The following is an 18,913-nucleotide window of genomic DNA, read 5'->3' on the forward strand; positions in this document are numbered from 1 at the left end:
CGGACGAAAGGCGTACTCTCCGGGTTGCCGACGCGACAAAATGGCCAAACATTTTGGGGAGTTGGGACGCGTTGTGCAAACAAGTGGTTCTGCCTAAATGGGAAATGGTCGTAACGTCCGAGATCGAAGATGCTCTCTGCGATGCGAGCACGACCAAGAACCTGCTGTCTGTGCCTCAAGATCCACCGAGGGCGGACACTTCAAGGTTGGTGTTTGACGGCTCCGAGATGCACATTGCGCGCAAGTCGTCGAAGAAGATCGTTGCCTCAGCGGACTTGATCGACGGGACTCTACTGGCTGCGAGTGCCCCAAGGGTGTCTCCAATTTCGACGTCCAAAGTCTCGATCAACGGTGTCGATCTTTCATGCGCGGATGGGTCACGCTCCGAACGACGTATTGCGGAAAATGGTTTCGAGCGGCATGGTGACGGGCGCGAAAATGCCGACTTCGTCGAAGAACTCGAGCGGATGTCGCGGATGCCAGCAAGGGAAGATGGTCCAAAAACCATTTCCAAGCAACCCGGACAAGCCCAAGTACAAGCCATTCGAGTTCCTGCACTTCGACCTCTGTGGCGCCATGGAGAAAGAGTCGCTTGGTGGCAGCAAGTATCTGCTGCTGATCACGGACGAAGCCAGCGGCTGCATGACGGGATTCTGTTTGCGCGCCAAGTCGGAGAGTGAAGGCTGTCTGCGCAAGTTTATCGCCAAGGTGGAGCGCCAGTTCGATGCCAGGGTCAAGTTCGTGCGTCATGACGGTGCCAAGGAGTTCGCGACCAGCTCGCTCAAGGCCTTCTACGACGACCATGGCATCGAAGTTCAACCGACGGTTCCATATGCGCATCAGACCAATGCGACTGCGGAACGCGCCAACCGGACCATTGTGACTATCGGGCGCAGCATGCTTCACTTCGCACGTTTGGACAAGACGTTCTGGGCGGAAGCGGCGATGACGGCGATCTACATCAAGAACCGGCTGCCGTCACCCAAGATCCCAGGGAAGACACCTTTCGAGAGCTGTTTGTCACTTTTATGCAAGATTTAGAACGCAACCAGAAAGCGCGATTGGCTAAACAACGCGATGCATTACGAATAGGGTTCATGACGCTCTTACGTCAGCGTGCAGACTCGAACCAGTTAGAGTTGGGGGGACACTCGAACAAGCGTCTGGATAGCGACTCGAAGCGCCGTGTGTTGGATCTATTGGAGCAAGTGGAACTACCGGGCGGAGAAGGGAAAGTGGGCGAAGACGCGCTGCGGATAGTCGACCGCCATGATGTGTACGACTGGGCTGAGGATTTCTTACGAGAACGTCGAGAACTGGAACATGCGAAGAGGAAACGGGAGCGAGCTGAACGTGCTGCACGAATCGAGAAACAAGGACGCGAGTTGAACGAGAAGCTTCAGGAACTGGCAAATAGTCAGCAACTGACGGTGGGGAGTACGTGGGACGAGTTCTCGATGCAGTTTTTAGAAGCTGCTAGTGAGCAAAGAGCCAAGGAAGAGAAGGAGGAAGAGAACGACGAACAAGATGACGACGATCTCAACTGGAGAGGACAGAGACGCATTTTTGACAAATTTGTGCGTCGCCTGCGTCGCTCTCTGGAGCCTGCAGCGTCTGCGATTCGTACGCACTTGGATCGTAGTGGCGAGCCGCCGTTACGAGTGACGGAAGCCACGACGTTCGCCGTCTTTATCGACGCGCTTGAGAACGGTGTGGCTCTAGCGATAGACAGTAACGCGCCTGAAGAAGGCGAAGAAGGAGAAGAGTCTGGTGACGTCAAGATGAGCAACGGAGACGAAGAGACTGAAGAGGTTAAACTTAAAAGTGAAGAGGTTAAAGCCGAGCTGGAAGCAGCTGTGAAGAAGCAACGAGAAAGCGAGGACAAGAGCTCGGTGGAGTTCCCGGAATACGTTCGTCAAGTGTACGACATGTGGGTGTCTATGGCTACAGAAGAGAGTCGAAGAGAGCAGGAAAAGAAGGCCAAACGACGTAAGAGAAGGCGTAAAGACAGTCACGACTCCCGAAGATGAAGACGAAGACCGACCACGTCGACGTCGTCGCTCGTCGGCTGATGAGCTGGAGGGCGAGAAAAGTCACAAGAAACGGCGAGGCCATCGATCTAGAAAGCGACGTCGTAGTCACGGCTCTGCGTCGGCTTCGCGTTCCAGATCTCGTTCTAGATCTGAAACTAGAAGGGAATCTAGACGAAGTCGACGCTCCAGATCTCGCGACCGTGATGCGCTGCCTCCTAGTTTAGCTGCTGTCGGCGCTAAGGCTGCGGCGGATACAGCGACGACTGAGCCGTTCTCGCCACTTCGAACGCCGTCCAAACCGCTGTCACAAGCGCAAGAAGCTGCGAGGGCCGAGGAAATTATTCGTCAGGCGAGGTTGAAGATGCAAGCGAAGGGAAAGAGCAGCTCTGATGAGGAGTTGGAAGAAGGGGAGGAGCTGGAAGAGGGCGAAGAAGAGGAATAGACACAAGTAGCATCGACAGGTATTGTAAGGCCATACATGGGTACGTCAATTATCATTGCAACAATACTACGAAGTACGAACTAAAACTGAAAAAGGATCTTTTTCAGTTGTTTTCTTGCATTTGCAAGCAAAATGCAACTTGATATAGTGAAACGTGCTCCAGTTGCATCGCACGTAGGTAAAGTTGCGTGAAATCTTGCTCTCACACCGAAGTGCAATCTTCAGCATGTTTGCTAACATTTGTGTTGGTGCCACCTTCCGACGACATGCGCAGTGCAACTCCCCGTTGTCACCACTGGAACGTGAGCTTTTTGGATGCTCCGGCGCTACGCTGGACTCGACGTAACTTGCCACGACCGCCATGTCAATATCTCTCTATCGACGTATCCTGCGTGTAGCAAGAACATGTAAGCTGCCGCAAGCTTAATGGCTGGATTGTACCATGTAGCTTCCGAATATGATCGACAACTGCCGTGGGATTTCATTCCCATTATCACAAACGCCCTGTCGACCATGTTGCAGGGGAAGGCGGCTTCGAGGAGCAAATTTGGATCCGCGAGGAGGCCAGGTACGAACTGTTATGGTGACGCGCAAAGCCGCAGTGCAGCTGTTCTTCCAACTTTGCCATGCGCAAGTGTTGCGTTGATATTGAGAACGTTCTCGCAGTGGCAAAAAGTGGAAAACGTATCTGAACTCTGGCCTGCAACTTTGTATAGGAGACGCTTTGAGGAGAACCGCACGTTGAAAGACCCCGTTGCAATCGAAGACGCAGTGCGCCAAGGCCACAACCAAGTGGATGTGGCGCTGCACTACAAAATCTGCTACCCGCGCCCCGAGTACGTGGATCCAGGCACTATGGGAGGCGAGAGCAATTTCCATCGCCAATCATCACGAGCCAACACGAGAATGGGACGCTTACACAAGAGCAGACTACATAGTCGCTTTCGTCCAAGTAAAAAGGTAACTTGAGACCCATCCGACACGTGCAAGTAACTTCGAAAAAAACAAATATGAGAAAAAAAGTTTCTTCAGCAGCTGGCAAAATTAGTCGAATATCATACTTTTACTACGTTAAAAGCCACAATCGAAGCATGGGGGAATGCTACATGTGCGTTCGCTATAAATTATCTTACTATGCTACTGAACGGAGTCGAGACGCTACGCACACTTGCCACCAATTGCAGGTGAACAGACGGAAAATGGGATGTGGTAGTCGCCGGATAAAATAAACCGCCACGTGGGGCTCTGCTTCTTTTGGCTTGTGACTTCTCACAGCGCCACCAAAAGCACCGAGTAGATGGAGCATCGGTGCATGGCCAGGAACTGTGGCACGGTGATGTTAAACCCGAGCGCTTGCATGCGCCCCACGAGTTGCACGCCCTCCTCCTCCGTGCCGTTGAGGTCGTAGAAAAAATCGCTCGTGAGGTCCACGTCGTTGCGCTGCAACTCGTTCTGCCACAGCTGCAGTAGGATTTGAGCGTACATTGGCACGCTGGAGTGGCGCGGCGGCTTGGACAGCGACTTCCGGCGCTGCTGAGCCTGCTCCTCCTCATCTTGGGCGATAATAAGTGCCTGCACATCGGCCAGCGATGCCAAGCTGCGCGTGGAGCTAGATTTGCGCAGCCCACCGGCCTTGGGTAGGATTGACGAGTGCAACGGGTTCTCCATCATTGACGTGACGTGAGGTGGGGCCTTGGATCGGATCAAGGTCGGGCGCGAGACGTAGCCAACTCGAGGCGGATTCTGAAATGAAAGCCACCAAAGTGCAACGACGACATGTTTGCGGAAGTGAGCATCACGACTGCTGCGACAAACGGCACGGTTGGATTTTACGTTAATTTGCGAGAGTTTTGCGTAAAATGTTATCGAATAGCCAATCACATCACTTCGGTTTTGCGAATCGCAGTGTGTCAGACGGTCGCGGCAGACGGAAAGCATCTCCGGTTTGAACAGACGGGCGGATTTTCGTATGGTGGTTGTGGCAACGCAAGGCCGGGACGTGGCAGTTAGAACAATACCTGGGTTTTGTATGTAAAATGATGCGAAGCAAAGAAAAGGGCGCTCTACCATCACTCTGCGAAGGAATCCAATTGCCCAAAATAGTCGTTGACATGAATCGACTTGTTTCAGTTTGACGGCAAATTTTCTCCAGGTGAGTTTCTATTCGAAGAAGATGGCCATGGTCAACACCTCGCAAAATATAGAACTGCCATGGTGAAATTGTTCCATTGAAGTGAGCTATATCCAGAGTGACTCACCGACAGGCGTCTGTTTTTACTTGGTCTCACTACAAGTGTTTTATCTCATATCCTTAATTAGTATGTATACCGGTGCTACATGAAGTGAGACTAAGTAAAAAATTGCCTGTCGGTGTGAATTCTGCACCATCGCACCGTCGCTAAGTGTACTGTGTTGCTTCGCTATGCCGTGACTGACAGGTGTCATTCCTACCCGATAGCGAGATACAATTTAACGCGCGGGAATCCGCTCGATTGCGGACGTGTTTCGCAATCTCGATTCAGTCAGACCTGACGTGCTCTGACTTAGAGCATGTCTCCATCATAAAGGCTATTGCGCCTCTAACAAGCTTTTGACTTAATGACTCGCATGCAAACGAGCATAATACATGTAGTGCAAATCTCCGCGGGGCTAACATGTATATGATCCCACAGTGAAGCGCATTGCTCAGTGCAACACCAAAAACTTCAACCTGAGCTATCGGCCGCCGACCGGTCCAGACTGGACTCCAGTTGGCAACTGACGGCAATGGGAAGCTCGCCGTTGAGAGCTGTTGCTTGCTGCACGTCTTACCAACTTAACACACTCACGCACACTGCCTTTCGCCAACGACAGTGAGCGCTCCAACCGGACGACGACGTTAGTCGCGTTGAGAGCTCGCCAGCTGCAGTCGCTGGGACACAGATAGCGGTCGGCTGTCGATGTCGGGTGCAGGTGAAGGCGTGTCTGCTGCTGGCGTAAGCGATACCATAATCGCTGCTGAGACCGTTGTCACTTGATTGGCGAAGTTCGTTGGTGTTTCTCTGCCAGATATTCTCAACGACAAAAAAACTGAAGCCTTCAGGATCTGAAGGCTTCTCAAGCTCAGATGATCCATCGAGCCGATCAAGACGGAACCTTTTTGCTGCTTCGTGCGTCCCGAGTCGGGACCCGACGTGTCCTCGTTGAAGCGACTATCGTAGCGTGCCTGACAGGTGTTGAAGATACTTTTTAGATCGTATTGTTGCATTACCACAACGCCGCCATGTTCTCTGTATATCCTACGTGTACCCTACTGGTAGCCTTGCTCTACTGTGGGGGTGGCAGCAAGTCTCTTGTTTGAACACGTCGTGCTGATTCGCCTGTGATAGGGTTGATCCCTTCGCGTGAGTTGTGGTACTGCAGATTCTGCGCTCGCAACATGGCACGTTGCTTGATCGCAGCATCCGCAGCTTGCAATCGCTGTCCATCCTTCCCATCGTTGTATTTCAGAGTAATCAAATTGAATGGCTCGCCACCTTTGTTGCGTCGAGCTTTGGAGCCCGACGCGCGTAAAGCCTCCCCACGACGTTTATCCTCGGCGGCGGCGGCATCCATTGCGTCCCAGCGTCGCACATCTCGGTTTACAGCCTCACGACGACGTCGATCTTGTTGCATCCGGGCACGCGCACGTGTTCCCTCTCTTGCAGCTCGTTCCTCACCTGCAGTGTCCGAGTGGAAACGGTCGGCGTCGCTCATGAACCCCTGACTCTGAGGTGTGTACACCAACATGGCACTACCGGCAGCAGACGTGTCCACACGTACGAAACCTTCTCTACGCGCACGAAGTCGCTCCTTTTCCCATTGTTCCTTGTCACAAACTGCTTCACGTTGCTCTCGTGATCGTGCGGGAATGTTATTGAACTCGCGCACAGCAGTAGACTCCGATTCCTTGTTACGCGCTGGCATTTTTTGGATTCTATCCGAAGAAGAAGATCAAGAATGCACAATGGGATGCATCGTAGTGTAGCCATTTTTAGCAGAAGGTATTAAAAAAATACTACTTTATTTTTGTACGGAATAGCTTTCTATTGCATCAATACATATTATTTATTAAAAGCAACTTTTTAATGCTTGTTTTTACTTACATTCTGTAAGGATAAACCCAATTCGGCTTCCTTATTTATTGCAATAATTGGTTAGAAATAAACTAGCCGAATTTGAAGCATTTATTATTTTCCAACCTAGATTTAGAAATTGGTAATGTTGAAGCTGTACCCATCTCTAGAAGAACGTGAAAATACACGTCTCGCACTTGTCTACAAGCGGCACGACGCTGTCTTGCCAAGTCACTTGGCCGGTCTTTTGAGCCGATGCCTGTTCATCTGAAGCCCCAGTACCGACAGAAGGGAACGAGTGAGGAGAGACGTCCACTCCATTGACATGAGTTAGAAACACTTCGTCTCGACGCATACCAGCTTCAAAGCAGGGCGACCCAGGTAGCGCTTGCACTACGATCCATCCGTCTTGTTGACGCAGAGGCTTGAGTCCCATTGCGCCGTTCACCTTCGTCACACTGATCGTCTGTTCGCAATCAAAGCTGAACCAAAGTCGCACAGCCTGAACGAATCCTTGTTGCACCTCGTCGGAGCTCAAATGATACACCCCGTCGTACAGAATCCGAGGACCTTGTTGCGAGATGGCACTGGGACAAGCAGCAGCGAGTGGCAACGTGCATGTTTGAATACTGATAATAGTCACAGGGCGCCCTGCACGTCTGAAATTGTTGATATACCCCCGTGCTCGGTTGGTCGTAACCAGAACATCTTCATACTCTGCAGGTGAACTTTTCATCAGCAGTAATGGCGTTTTCTTTTCTCTAACCATGACAGGCACCCAAGTGCCAATATGAATATATGGCTCCTGGTATCCTTCGACATTGGCTTCGTGGAAGCTTCCGTAAGCTGCATTTCCCAATGGAGAAATGGGCAGTTTATGGTGCATTGCACTCACTCGACGGACCTCCAGGGGTTGGAATGGAGTCGAAGTGCCTTGACAAACGTCACGAATCTCATGATCCGTCTGGATACGGAGCTCGCTGCGTTGACGGAATGGGCTACCGAAGATATCGAGTACCCAGCGCGTGTCAAGTTGGACGAGTCTTTTCACTTTGTCTTCACATTCTTCAGCCGGAATACCGTTCGGAAACGTGTAGAGAGCGATATCGTCAGCTGACCCCACCGCGAACAACTCTTCCTCACTATAAAGTGCGTGAGCTAGCCCCATCTTGACGTCACTCCATCGCTCTAATCGATGCAACTCCGCCGGCTCGAACTCGAAAGATCCGTCATTCTTACACACCAGCACACGCATTAGCCTGTAGGTAAGAAAAGTTTTAACAAAAGTACGTGCGACTTAAAATAGATCCCGTTTTTTATTGTCAGATAGTGTATGAAGATGTGCGAATTTCCGAAAGTAGTGTGCGTAGAACGACGACAGCTTGCAGTGCAGTAGGGCGATCTGCGGTCTCAAGACTCAAGCATCTCTCAGCCAGCTCCCGAACTCCTGTCGGGCATCCTAGCGTGAATACAGGATGCAGTTTACCCGATGCCACGAGATCTAGAATCTCCACATCGCTTAGATTTTGTCTGCCACTTCCAGTATTCTCGTAGGGCACGATATGCGTATCAATCTCTGATAAAATGACTCCAAACGCATAGATATCCGCTGCAGGACTGTAGTCTGCAGTGCCCGTGATAACTTCTGGCGACAGCCATCGCTCGTCTCGATGTGAAATATCGATGGTGGACGTACTGGGATATCCTTTTTTAGCAATTATAAAACTATCCAGTAGAGCACGACAATCTGGTGAAGAAGACAATAAAACGCTGTGTGACGTGAGATTCCGATGTACCAACGTGGGCTTGAACGCGTGAGCATAAGCCAACGCTTCAGCCACATCGAAAGCGACTTGCAACTTCCAGGCACTTTGAGAGCGCCATCCTTTAAACTCGGTCGTTGTCTCAGCTTTATCCAGATATACACGCAGATTGCCGCCTTCCATGTACTCAAATAACGCCTCCAGACCGTACATTCGACTCCAAATAACGCCCACAAGCGCTACGATTCGTGGATGATCGAGAGAAGCGGCAAGATGGATCTCCTCAGCAAAGTGTTGCATCTCTGACGTTTCACCGAGATCTTTTTGCTGCAATCTTTTACAGACGAGAAATCTGGAGCCACGGAAGCGTGTTAAGAAGGCCTCGCGGCTAGGGTCTCGAGAACGACGCTCGTTGTCGAATTTACGAATGTATTCGAGCTCCTCTACGTTGAGGAGCAACATTTCAAGCTCGTGTTCGTAAGGGAACACATGTCGAGGTGCAGGGTCTCTCGGAGTCGAGTTGGTAGAATGGCGTTCTACTCTTTGATGATATTTGTATGGAGGTGTCTCTTCTGTGGAACTTATCAACTCTTGACGCAGATTGACGATCTCAGATCCTGGTTTTAAACTCATCGCTCGGTGACGAAGATATCGGAACACGAAGATGATACCGAGGATAAAAAGTAGCACGAAGGATGTAGCCATGACCCCGGCGATGAGTGCCTTGTTCGATGACTGTTCTTCTATGGATTCGGGTGATAGCACACATACGTCTAGTGTGTGGCTGGTGGTTTGTAGCGTCTGTGTCGTGTTGCAGATGACGTCGCCAAACGAGTCGACGTCGAATTCGTCGAGTGCTTGGAGAAAATTGAATTGTGCGGCTGTAAGCTTGATATTTGTGAAGTTATTTCCACGTAGATCGAGGCGTCGAAGAGCTCTGAGAGCGAAAATTGCCGGCGGAATGGTCACGAAGTTGTTGTTCGCGATATCACTACGCTGTTTAGTATTGGCACCATGTGAGCTTTTACAATTATTATATCGTAATCAACATGACACTTACAGTGCTACCAAACTTGGCAGTGCACCTTCAAAACTGGCAATGCTGTTTGCAGACAGATTAAGTGTTTTTAGTTTCGGCAGCTTTAGATCCGCAGGAAAAAATCCAAAGAAATTGCTGGATAAATCCCTGTCAACAAAAACGTCAGCAAAGTGATAAAAGAAAGGCTAATAAAACATATAGACTTACAGATTTTCAAGCTCCTTCATTGTGTGTAGATCGTCCGGATAACTCGTCATAAGGCAGTTGGAGATCGTCAAATTCACGAGTCCTGACGGCAACGAGGACTTGAGAATCTGCTCCAATCCTAGATTTGCCAATGTCCTACAAATACACACAATTCGTCAACTAAACTCAAGTCGAATAATCTAATTCAAACATACACTTTTCGCAATTGCGTGTCCGTAGCGAAGAGGTCTTGCGGGAGTTGCATTTTCGCCACTTTCCCCCTTACACTAAAGAGACTCGAGCCTCCAGATAGCACAACTCCAGTCGTGGACTCCATAAAATCCAGTACTTCAATGTGCTGCAGTGCGTCATTGGATTTGGACGGATATTCCGTTGTCAAAATCCCCGCCACCGCCTCCACCTCGTTGCTAAACGGGATAAAAAAAGTATAAACGCTGAAATCGATTGCTCCATTCGCTGCAAAGTCGTCTGGGCCAGTGGCAAAGCACTCATACGCGCAGAAGTCGTCGGCGGTACAGTTTCCGAACGTCGAAGCTACAGTCGAGCATTCGCCTTCATCACCAGCAGCATACGCGATGCATGGGCGACCTTGGGGACAGAGCGAGTTGCAGTCTGTTGTTAGCGCCGTTTGGTTCCGCGTACAGGAACCTGCAGACATGGTGGAGAGCTCGTCAAAATCCGTTGTGTGGCGGCGTGGAAGAGGAGGCTTTACTTGCTTGAATGGGTTCGCTTTGAAGAATGGGTTCACATTGAAGACGAGCTGCCGCTTTCAGTGCAGCTCTATTGAGCCTATCTGTAACAGTCAAGTCGCTAAGAATTGCATTACGGAAGATATAATCCAACGGTCTCACTTTACTGCGCACATCTCCTCGGTCTCTTCCTATCAAGCCCAACCTTGATATGAGTGTCATGTCAACGACACCACAAAAAAACAGTACAGCTCTTCCTTACAAAATACCCGTATATTTATTGTCGAAACAAAATACCGGCTAAGTTTATGTGTAAAATAATGGTCAGAACAAAATACCGGTACGGTGCGGTACAGCTATTTTCCTCTCATTTCTGCCCAATCCCAAGCCGTTATCGTTATTGAGGTCCGTTTTCTCGAGGAGTTTTTAGCTCGAGCCAACCGCCCAACACTTTTAACAAGCACATTTGTGATCTTCAGACGAAGGTGCCAAGTCCCTCAGCGCGTGCATCCCCAGTCTAAACCATGGAAGACGACGCTCCTACCACTGGTGCGTCCGTCGTCTCCTTTATATTTAAGAATAATTAAATTTGTGACTCATAGTCTTGCTGTTAAATAATTACGCAGAAGTTGCTGAGCCTGTCGTGACGGAGGCCACGCCCGCTGAGGAGGAGCCGGTGGCTGCTGCTCCCGCTGAGGAGGCGGCTCCAGCTGCCCAGGAGGAACATGCAGCTCCAGAGGAGAGTAGAGAGGCGGAATCTAAGGAGGAGGAGGCCAAACCCGAAGCAGATAGCAAGGAGGAGTCAGCACAGGAGGCTCCAGCAGCCAAACACGACGAGGACGAGGCGAAAGAGGCCGAACCTGTGGGCGAGAGCGTCCAGGACAAAGTGGAAGTGCAGGCTTTACCCATTCGCGCATATTTGGACCAAACCGTGGTGCCAATTCTACTCCAGGGCATGTCAGCGCTTGTGAAGGAGCGTCCACCCAATCCGATCGAGTGGTTGGCTGCTTACCTCCTCAAGAATAACCCGCAAGGCTCCAGTGGCGGCGAAGCGAAGTAATTAGATGACAGCCAGGCCTTGCCACTTTTAACTGCCCCATATTTGCTTCTCAAAATACACCAAAAACTTATCGTAAAAATCAGTGGACTCGTGGATATTTGACTTGAGAATTTCACTTGTACTAAGTGCAGACGAGTATCTTCAAGTGCTTCCCTCTCATTGTTCTGTAGCTAGCTAGTTGTCGCCACGTCCACGACCACGACCGCGACCTCCACCTCGCCCACGTCCACGACCTCCTTCGCCACGTCCGCGACCTCCTTCTCCGCGTCCCCCACGTCCCCCACGACCTCCACGACCTCCTCGGTTTCCGAAGCTGCCACGGCCTCCACGACCACGTCCGCGGTTGGCTTGACGGTCTGTAGAACGTAGAAAGATGAATAAAAAATGAGGACACCTTTAGGACAGAAACCTTACCGCGCTTGTTGAAGTCTTCTTCGTTCACCATGTCCAGAATCTACAAGGCAACATAATTCCCCGTATTATATACTGCCAATAGGTCTCATCGTCGTTAGCGTTGGCTGTTTACCTCGTTGGGGACGCGAATGTACTTGATGGTGTTGCCTCGAATATAGCACTCGGGCATCTTCCAGAAGCGGTCACCGTCCTACACAAGACAAAGCTGCATAAGTGCTCACTCCCTGTGCATTCTCTTACACATTTAGTACCTTGGAGGTGCAGATGACTTCGCGCAGGTTGACGTTCATCCAGGTATCACAGTTGACGAGGTGTCCATTGTACGTATCTCCATTCTTGAGCTCCACCAGCTGCAATACACGAGCCACAACGCATAACTCAATTCCGCTGTTAGGAGCTATCTATGTCGTGCCCTTCGTACCATGGGGTGGCCCTGTGCCGTCTTGAGCAACGAAAGCGGCAGCTACACACAAGATTTGTTCACACACCCGTTAATATCTCCATCCACAGCGAGCTAAGGCGGTGCATCGTCGGTGAGATACCAATTCAGACAGCACAGGTCTGTCCGGTACAGTCAATAGCTCGCCGTCCGACCGTAACTCACCATATTTGTCGTGTGTAGCACGCGAGTCCGTCTTGCCGTGTGCTCCTTGTGTCGTCTTGTTTGGCAAGGAGCCGAATATCGAAAATAAGGTTCCTCAAAAACATCATTTTCGGATTGCTGACCTAATCCAGTTTGCAATTTCCTAATTTAGGTCGTTGGTGGAACGAAAGAAACGACAAAACCTCACTTTAAAATTCACGCAACTGGAGGAAAGGTGCGTCTTGTCGGCTCTGTGCAGGCCAGAAATGCGGTCTATATGCCTTTCCACGTGCTTCACTTCCCCCTCGTGCTTCTCTCGTACTGCGTAACCTTAAAACGGTTGAGATTCGACCCGGAGAAGAAAAGCTGCACCTGTTCTCACTACTTCCAAGTAGGTTACTAACTGTCCGTGTACCTGCTACCAGTCATTCGCAATCATGGCCGACGAAGCAGCTCCCAACACAAACCAGAACAACGAAGAGGACAAGAAGAAGGCCGAGGCCATCACTATCCGAGTCAAGGACCAGTCGGGCGAGGAGACGTTCTTCAAGGTGAAGCCCAACACCAAAATGGACAAGATCTTTACCGCCTACGCACAGCGCAAGGGCGTTCCTGCCAGCGCACTGCGCTTCTTGCTGGATGGTACGCGTATTAGCGGCGACCAGACGCCCAAGATGCTCGAGCTTGAGGACGAAGACCAGATTGATTGTGCACTTGAGCAGGTCGGAGGCTTCCGATGCTAAGACTTTAGGCTTTTGTATGAGTGAGGGGAGAGCACAGTCAAGGAGAAACACAGAAGCAACACGACTCTCTCGTCATTATCTACGCAGGTCGCCTCTACCGTCTTTAAAGTGGCATCTTGTAAGGAGCGACTTGCTGGCTTGCCGACTTCGGGGAACCGTCGTCACAAGTTCTTAACAAGAAGGCATGCAGAGCGATGTGTTAACTTCTAACAAACCTCGACACTGTTAAATGCAAGTTCCAATGTTTCATTTGTAGTTTTGTTTTTCTTCAAACATTCTAGGTAGTTGTATGCATTTCTAAAGGTGGTTCCTCAACCAGGATGGCGGGTTGACTGGAATTGTCACCAAGTCCGTGTCGAAGAGCTCGATGAACTGCTCGTTCTGTAGCCGCACTTTGCTGCCAGCAAACCGTCGGTACTCCTCGAAGATGGACGACAGATGCCAGCCCTGAATCTTGCGTAGACAACCCACCACGGCGCCTACAAATCAAACAATGTCAGCCACCATTATTACTACAGATTGCTCTTCCTCACGTTACCTGTGCGGTCTCGGCCGAGGTGGCATGTGATGTAGAGTGGGTAGTTGGAGCGGTCCAGGATGATGTCCAGCGCAGCGAGCACTGTCTCCTCGGACAATGGCTCCCAGGCCTTACGGCGGCTCTCCATGCGCGTGTTGCCCCCGAGGAAAACGAGCTGGATCTCCTGCTCCTCCACAAAGCTCTGGAACTGCGGGTTGGGCTCCTCCAGCGCCAAATAAATAATGGTGCGCAGGTTCAGCCGCTCCAGGAAGGGGAAGTTGAGCTCGTTCGGCTGCCCTGAGCGGTACAAGTCCTCCTCGATCATGCCGTAGTTGACAGGCGGGATGAAGTACGACATCTTACTCAGCAGCGATGAAGTCTCGAAAATGCTGCGAAAGCGCTAGGGTAACGTTCAGCCTAATAAATAGAAATTCACGAAAGTTTTGTCGTTTCTAAGCTCAAAAGTGTTTATTTTCCTTCGATTTATTTAACATTTCTAACTTTGGATTTGATGTTGTTGCAGTATTTTAGTTCGCTGTCATTGTTAAGCTTCTTAGGCGGCACGCACGCTCTGGGTCTCGTCGCTGCCGAGCTTTCCATCACAGGAGACATGGTGAAGTTTGGGCATCATGCCACCGGCCACAGCCGCCTTGATGATGCACTGAACGCCGCGTGCACTCAGGAAGTTGTCCTCCAGTCCGAGGAAGCGCATCTGAGGACACTGAGCGCTCGACAGCAACTCCACGACCGGAGCCACGCAATTGTCCGTAATGATATTGCCGCCCATGCATAAGTACTTGAGCTGTTGGCAGCGACCGGCACGTAGAGCAGCCATGATCCGCTTCAGACCGGACTCGCCGATGTAGTTGCGACGGATGTCCAGACGCACCAGCTTAGGGAGCGATCCGACCTTGATCAGCCACGCGACGTCCACTGTGCCCACGTCCGAGAAGCCATTGCCTCCCAGTAGCAAGTCCTCTAAATCCGGACACGAGCCCTTGACCAGCGCAGCACACAGCAGGTGCAGCGCGTTACCGCGACATGTGTTAGTGAACACCGACACGAGACGAAGGCTGCTGAGACGTCGACAGGCGCCGAGTTCGATGCCTTCCGCAAGCTGCTGCACCACTTCCTCTCCGGCGTTATCGTGAGAGATGTCCAGTTCACTGCAGCCCCAGGCGTGTAGTGCCGGACCGGCCTCTTGCTGGTCACACAGCGGTTTCAACGAGTTGAAGACAGTGAGACCGGTCAGGTTAGGAAACTGACATAACAGGGTGGCTGCCGGTTGAGTAGGCACAGCGACGGCGCGTAGTGTGTAGGCCAACTGAAGCTGACGAAGTTCGACTTCGAGTGTCAACACACAGCGAGGTAGAACGCGACGTGCGAATCGGTTAAGCTGCATACACCGGATCGTCTCGAGACCGGGTAGGAAGGCGAATACGAGGCCTAACACTGCCTCATCCATGATAAAGAAAGGCGCATCGTCCTCCATGTTGGAAGTAGTGCGTGGCGTGCAGCTTGAAGTGGATCCGATGCACTCGGCGCGTGGGCGTTTGATGGTGAGTCTGGACACCCCGAAAGGCGTCATGGCTCTGCACTTCCGTTTGCCGAGTTGTGGTACGGCTGTGACGGGGCCGTTGCCCGACATCATGGCAGCGCGCCGGCGGCGCGACACCGCAGCCTCATGGAAGCTCAGCGACACGAGTGATTGTAGTCGACGGCGTAGTGTATTAAGGTCGCGGTACTCGTGGAACGAGGCCGCGCGGGAGTACAGTGACAGCTCGATACGTTTAGCTAGCGACGGCGTGCGCGTGTCGGCGCATGCTGCAGTCTCCACGCGCTTACTGCGAGTCATAGCAATGATGCGTTGGACCATGAGGCGGCGTTCCGGCAAGTCGGCCGGTGACTGCCAGTGCGTCAAGTCGGCAGTGTACCGTTCCGGCAGCAGACCGGCCGGCAGCGCCACTTGGCTAGAACCTGATCCAGAGCGCATCGAAGATGCGGCATTAATAGCTTGAGCTGCGGTAGAAGCAGTGGGGATGACGGCAACGACGTCTTCGTCTGTGGTTACCGCGGTGTCTACACTGAGGTTGGCCCAGGGCTGGCGCGCGGAGTTCGGGTCGAGCATGCGCGGCGTGGCGCCGCTCTCGGGTAGCTCGCCGCCCAGCTTGGTCACCAGGCGAGCGGTGGCGGGCGTTAGCGCGCCTTGGCGCTCGGATGAGATCTCGCGTGGGCTCTGCATCGTAATGAGTTGTGTCCGGCTACCAGCGAAGAGCGCACAACTTGGAGGCGAAGTACGGCCCTGATTTCTTACGCAAGTGCTGCTGCTGGGCGTGGCGCTTCTACAGGTCTGGTCGCGTCCACGAGCAAGTAAGCTATGAGCCTCTTCTCTGCGAAGAAGCTGTCGAGCAGGCGAGCGCTGCGAGTTTGGCAGCCGAATGAGAAGTGAACCACCACCCGCGACGTGCCCGGAGACGGGGCGAAGAACGCTGAAAAAGCAAGGAAAAGAAGCAAGAAAACGCCCAGCTGCCCCCAACGGACGGGAAGTTTTATCTTATCTAAGTAAATTTGTAAAATGGGTTTAGAGCTTTCCTTATTTTAAACTGGAAGTCGTGCGGTGCACGAGTCTTTTTTTTAAATCAGACCAGACTTATGACAGGCGCGAAAGGTGAAAGCCGTTGACGTCTACGTGTACTTAGTCCATTAAACGCATCCGTCTCTCGTTTGCAAATAGACAATGAGCTGGGAGTGAGGTTGTACTGTACAAAAGCCCTCACTCATCGCTAAATTCGATGCAGCAACCAACGAAGCGGGCAGCGAGAAACCAAGTAACACCGTTATTATACCATTTCGCTCGAACTGCTTCTCGAGTCGAGAATCTCTACACATTTCATTGAGATTGATTGGATTGTGACGGCTTGCTACGTAGCACGTAGTAAGACGCCACGTAGTATTAATACGTACAGTCTGTCTGTTACATCTGTACAGAACTTCATGCACTGTACGGGTCGAGAAAACATTAGTACTTATTATTTGTACTTAGATAACATAATTCGTCAACGGACGTGTCGTCCATGGAACCGCGAAATTCCGGGATCGAAGCCTACGGATTCCACACACGTAAAGGTCCAGACCAGCCGAAGTTGACCTCAAGTGAGCCGTTTCGGGTGCCTTATCTTGTTGCCGCTTGTGCAGCCTCGCATGTTTGGAGCTGCCTCCTCGACGCATAAGACCAGTGTTGCCGGTGACTGCGGCCGGACGATAAGATAAAGCGAAGTTTCAATCGAAAGGACATTTGCATCGACGGCGGCCACCAAAAGCGATTCTCATTTGGTGCCAGATGGACGCGCTCCAGCTGCTGTAAGTAACTTGCTGGCTGTCGGCCTGAAGCTCGCGTAGAGGCAGGCAGCTTCGACATCCATTTTGCGGCCAGCTGAAGTTTCTGCTATGCGTCACTTCGGTCGAGCGCCAAGGAAAATGTATGGTGACGTTGCATCGCGCCTGTGGCCATCGGCGGGTGAAGTAGGTAGCGAGATGTTCATGTCTTTTGCTGGGGTCGGGTTCCGCTCCGAGGCACATTCTCAGCGACGGCCGTTGTCCCACTGCTGGGAGTGATGGAAGCGGTACGATCGGCGCGGTAGGTAAAGACTGTTGCGGTAGCTCAGCTGCAGCCTAAACGGAAGAGCGGAGACTGTGAAACCATTGTTAGCTTTCGCTGATTTGTCGCCAGCCAGTGTGGCTGCCTCGCAGATGCTATATGTCGTGGCGTGCGAAACGGAGGCTTCGATGAGTGCTGCTGCAGCTGGCCTCGGATACCCAGATACTCCGCCAGGCCACGGTGGCCTGATTAAAGGGGAGTAGAATAGGGAGAGACTTTGTATCGCGGATGGATCAATAGAGAGCGCAGTGACTGATTCGCGCAGTTTCGGGCGGTGTGGACACCGACCGATGGTCGAGCTGCAACACGCACACAAGTGCACCTTCCCGACGCCGGGGGAAGCACCGGAAGACGGACGGAATGGGTGAAGTCTTTGGACGGCAACCAAGAGCAGGAGTTAACGTTCTTTTAGCACCTGCCGTTTTTTAATAAATGCAAAATTAGAAATATTCTCTGGTCTAGCAAATCGTTTCCATTTCAAAAACGCTAAAAAAAAAATGTGCAGTAAAGCCTTATGAAAACATGCAAATTGTCTAACATTTTACACAGGCTCGTATTGAGGTTTCAAATATTCATATTCCTCCGAAGAAAGGACCCTTTGACCAGCAATTTGCCGGTCAAATTGCTCAGCAGATTTCTTTTTACCGCTAGCATTTTCTATCGCAGTGGAAGATTATACCTGTTGCAGTGAGACCATAAATTATGGACGCTTGTACCAATTCCGTGCAAGAAGGTGTTCTTCGGCCGGTCGATCGAATTTTCTTTTTTAAACTGCTTCCTGGATCGACCAATACGACCCTATTTTACCACAAGGTATCGTTTAAAAGCTAAGAGGTTGGAGCTTTCCGATCGCGAGAAATTATTCAGTTAAATTTCGCAATACCTGCAATTTAATACAAGTAGTAGACAATGTACTTCCATGATTAATCCTCGATTCCAATTTTTATCTTAATTCAGTAGCCATATGGGGAAGATATGGGAAGATACTTGAAAGAGAGATCAGACAAGTCTATTTGGTCAGTTTATCGACGATTAGAGGTCTGTTTGATCCGCAGCCTGACTAACAACGCCAGTGCCTGAAGGTCCGGCGACTGAGCTTGGCTTGGCTCCGTCGGAGGTCTCTCTGTCGGTTCTTGCTCCATTCTCCTGTGACAGAGAAGAAGCCTTGTGCCCGCCCGCAATGTTGCAGGATTGCGACGTTCTCGTTTTGCAAGCGCCTGGATCTGACGGTTGCCAGTCTCCCAGAACTCCTGCACACTTCCTGCAATCGTCACCTCTTCGTGCTTAAAAACCACCCTGTTCCGCTGTATCCACAGACTCGTGATGCATATGGTGCACCAGACACGCCACAGTCGATTCCATGTCTGCTGATAGTCCTTTGGTTTATCCGGGTGCTCAGTTCTCAAGAAGACCTCCACTGTTGATGATATCGCTGGTGGGGCTCGGCTGGCACAGGACCTCTGAAATTTCCCCATGTGCACTAGACCCCATTGGACCCCTGTCCAATGTGCCACTAAACGTTGCCAACAGGCCTGCGCGCAGGGGCAGTCCCACAGGATGTCCGCCAGGTTTTCCTTCGTGCCGTGACACCTTGGCTGCTTCCTACAGCTGTTGTCGATGAGTCGGCCTTCATGGAACAGGTTGAGCTGCCCGAGTGCCGCGCGTACCCCA

The 18,913-nt window shown here is 51.4% G+C and overlaps 8 protein-coding genes across 8 annotated transcripts; 3 read left to right on the forward strand and 5 right to left on the reverse strand.

The window, feature by feature from the left end:
- Positions 1 to 2,932: 2,932 nt before the first annotated feature.
- On the forward strand, positions 2,933 to 3,444 carry PITG_09648 (uncharacterized protein; the record flags this gene model as incomplete). The annotated part of the gene is made up of 3 exons (XM_002903217.1): positions 2,933 to 2,948; positions 2,998 to 3,043; positions 3,192 to 3,444. The coding sequence occupies 3 exons, from the start codon at positions 2,933 to 2,935 to the stop codon at positions 3,442 to 3,444; spliced, it is 315 nt and encodes a 104-aa protein (XP_002903263.1).
- A 300-nt stretch (positions 3,445 to 3,744) lies between these two features.
- Positions 3,745 to 4,216, reverse strand: PITG_09649 (uncharacterized protein; the record flags this gene model as incomplete). The annotated part of the gene is made up of 1 exon (XM_002903218.1): positions 3,745 to 4,216. The coding sequence occupies one exon, from the start codon at positions 4,144 to 4,146 to the stop codon at positions 3,745 to 3,747; it is 402 nt and encodes a 133-aa protein (XP_002903264.1).
- Positions 4,217 to 5,781: 1,565 nt separating this feature from the next.
- Positions 5,782 to 6,420, reverse strand: PITG_09650 (uncharacterized protein; the record flags this gene model as incomplete). The annotated part of the gene is made up of 1 exon (XM_002903219.1): positions 5,782 to 6,420. One exon carries the CDS (start codon positions 6,418 to 6,420, stop codon positions 5,782 to 5,784), a length of 639 nt encoding a protein of 212 aa, XP_002903265.1.
- Positions 6,421 to 6,735: 315 nt separating this feature from the next.
- Positions 6,736 to 7,824, reverse strand: PITG_09651 (uncharacterized protein; the record flags this gene model as incomplete). Its single annotated transcript, XM_002903220.1, has 3 exons — positions 6,736 to 6,813; positions 6,856 to 7,284; positions 7,342 to 7,824. 3 exons carry the CDS (start codon positions 7,822 to 7,824, stop codon positions 6,736 to 6,738), a joined length of 990 nt encoding a protein of 329 aa, XP_002903266.1.
- A 2,967-nt stretch (positions 7,825 to 10,791) lies between these two features.
- On the forward strand, positions 10,792 to 11,327 carry PITG_09652 (uncharacterized protein; the record flags this gene model as incomplete). Its single annotated transcript, XM_002903221.1, has 2 exons — positions 10,792 to 10,816; positions 10,894 to 11,327. The coding sequence occupies 2 exons, from the start codon at positions 10,792 to 10,794 to the stop codon at positions 11,325 to 11,327; spliced, it is 459 nt and encodes a 152-aa protein (XP_002903267.1).
- Positions 11,328 to 11,835: 508 nt separating this feature from the next.
- On the reverse strand, positions 11,836 to 12,348 carry PITG_09653 (U6 snRNA-associated Sm-like protein LSm4, putative; the record flags this gene model as incomplete). The annotated part of the gene is made up of 4 exons (XM_002903222.1): positions 11,836 to 11,931; positions 11,993 to 12,091; positions 12,163 to 12,204; positions 12,346 to 12,348. 4 exons carry the CDS (start codon positions 12,346 to 12,348, stop codon positions 11,836 to 11,838), a joined length of 240 nt encoding a protein of 79 aa, XP_002903268.1.
- Positions 12,349 to 12,543: 195 nt separating this feature from the next.
- On the forward strand, positions 12,544 to 13,322 carry PITG_09654 (uncharacterized protein; the record flags this gene model as incomplete). The annotated part of the gene is made up of 2 exons (XM_002903223.1): positions 12,544 to 12,559; positions 12,750 to 13,322. The coding sequence occupies one exon, from the start codon at positions 12,762 to 12,764 to the stop codon at positions 13,065 to 13,067; it is 306 nt and encodes a 101-aa protein (XP_002903269.1).
- Positions 12,622 to 16,016, reverse strand: PITG_09655 (putative tyrosine-protein phosphatase OCA1, putative; the record flags this gene model as incomplete). Its single annotated transcript, XM_002903224.1, has 3 exons — positions 12,622 to 13,546; positions 13,606 to 13,984; positions 14,153 to 16,016. The coding sequence occupies 3 exons, from the start codon at positions 15,824 to 15,826 to the stop codon at positions 13,365 to 13,367; spliced, it is 2,235 nt and encodes a 744-aa protein (XP_002903270.1).
- Positions 16,017 to 18,913: the final 2,897 nt, after the last annotated feature.

The sequence above is a fragment of the Phytophthora infestans genome, genomic scaffold, assembly GCF_000142945.1.
Source record: "Phytophthora infestans T30-4 supercont1.15 genomic scaffold, whole genome shotgun sequence".
In the NCBI taxonomy this organism is placed as follows: Eukaryota; Oomycota; class Peronosporomycetes; order Peronosporales; family Peronosporaceae; genus Phytophthora; species Phytophthora infestans.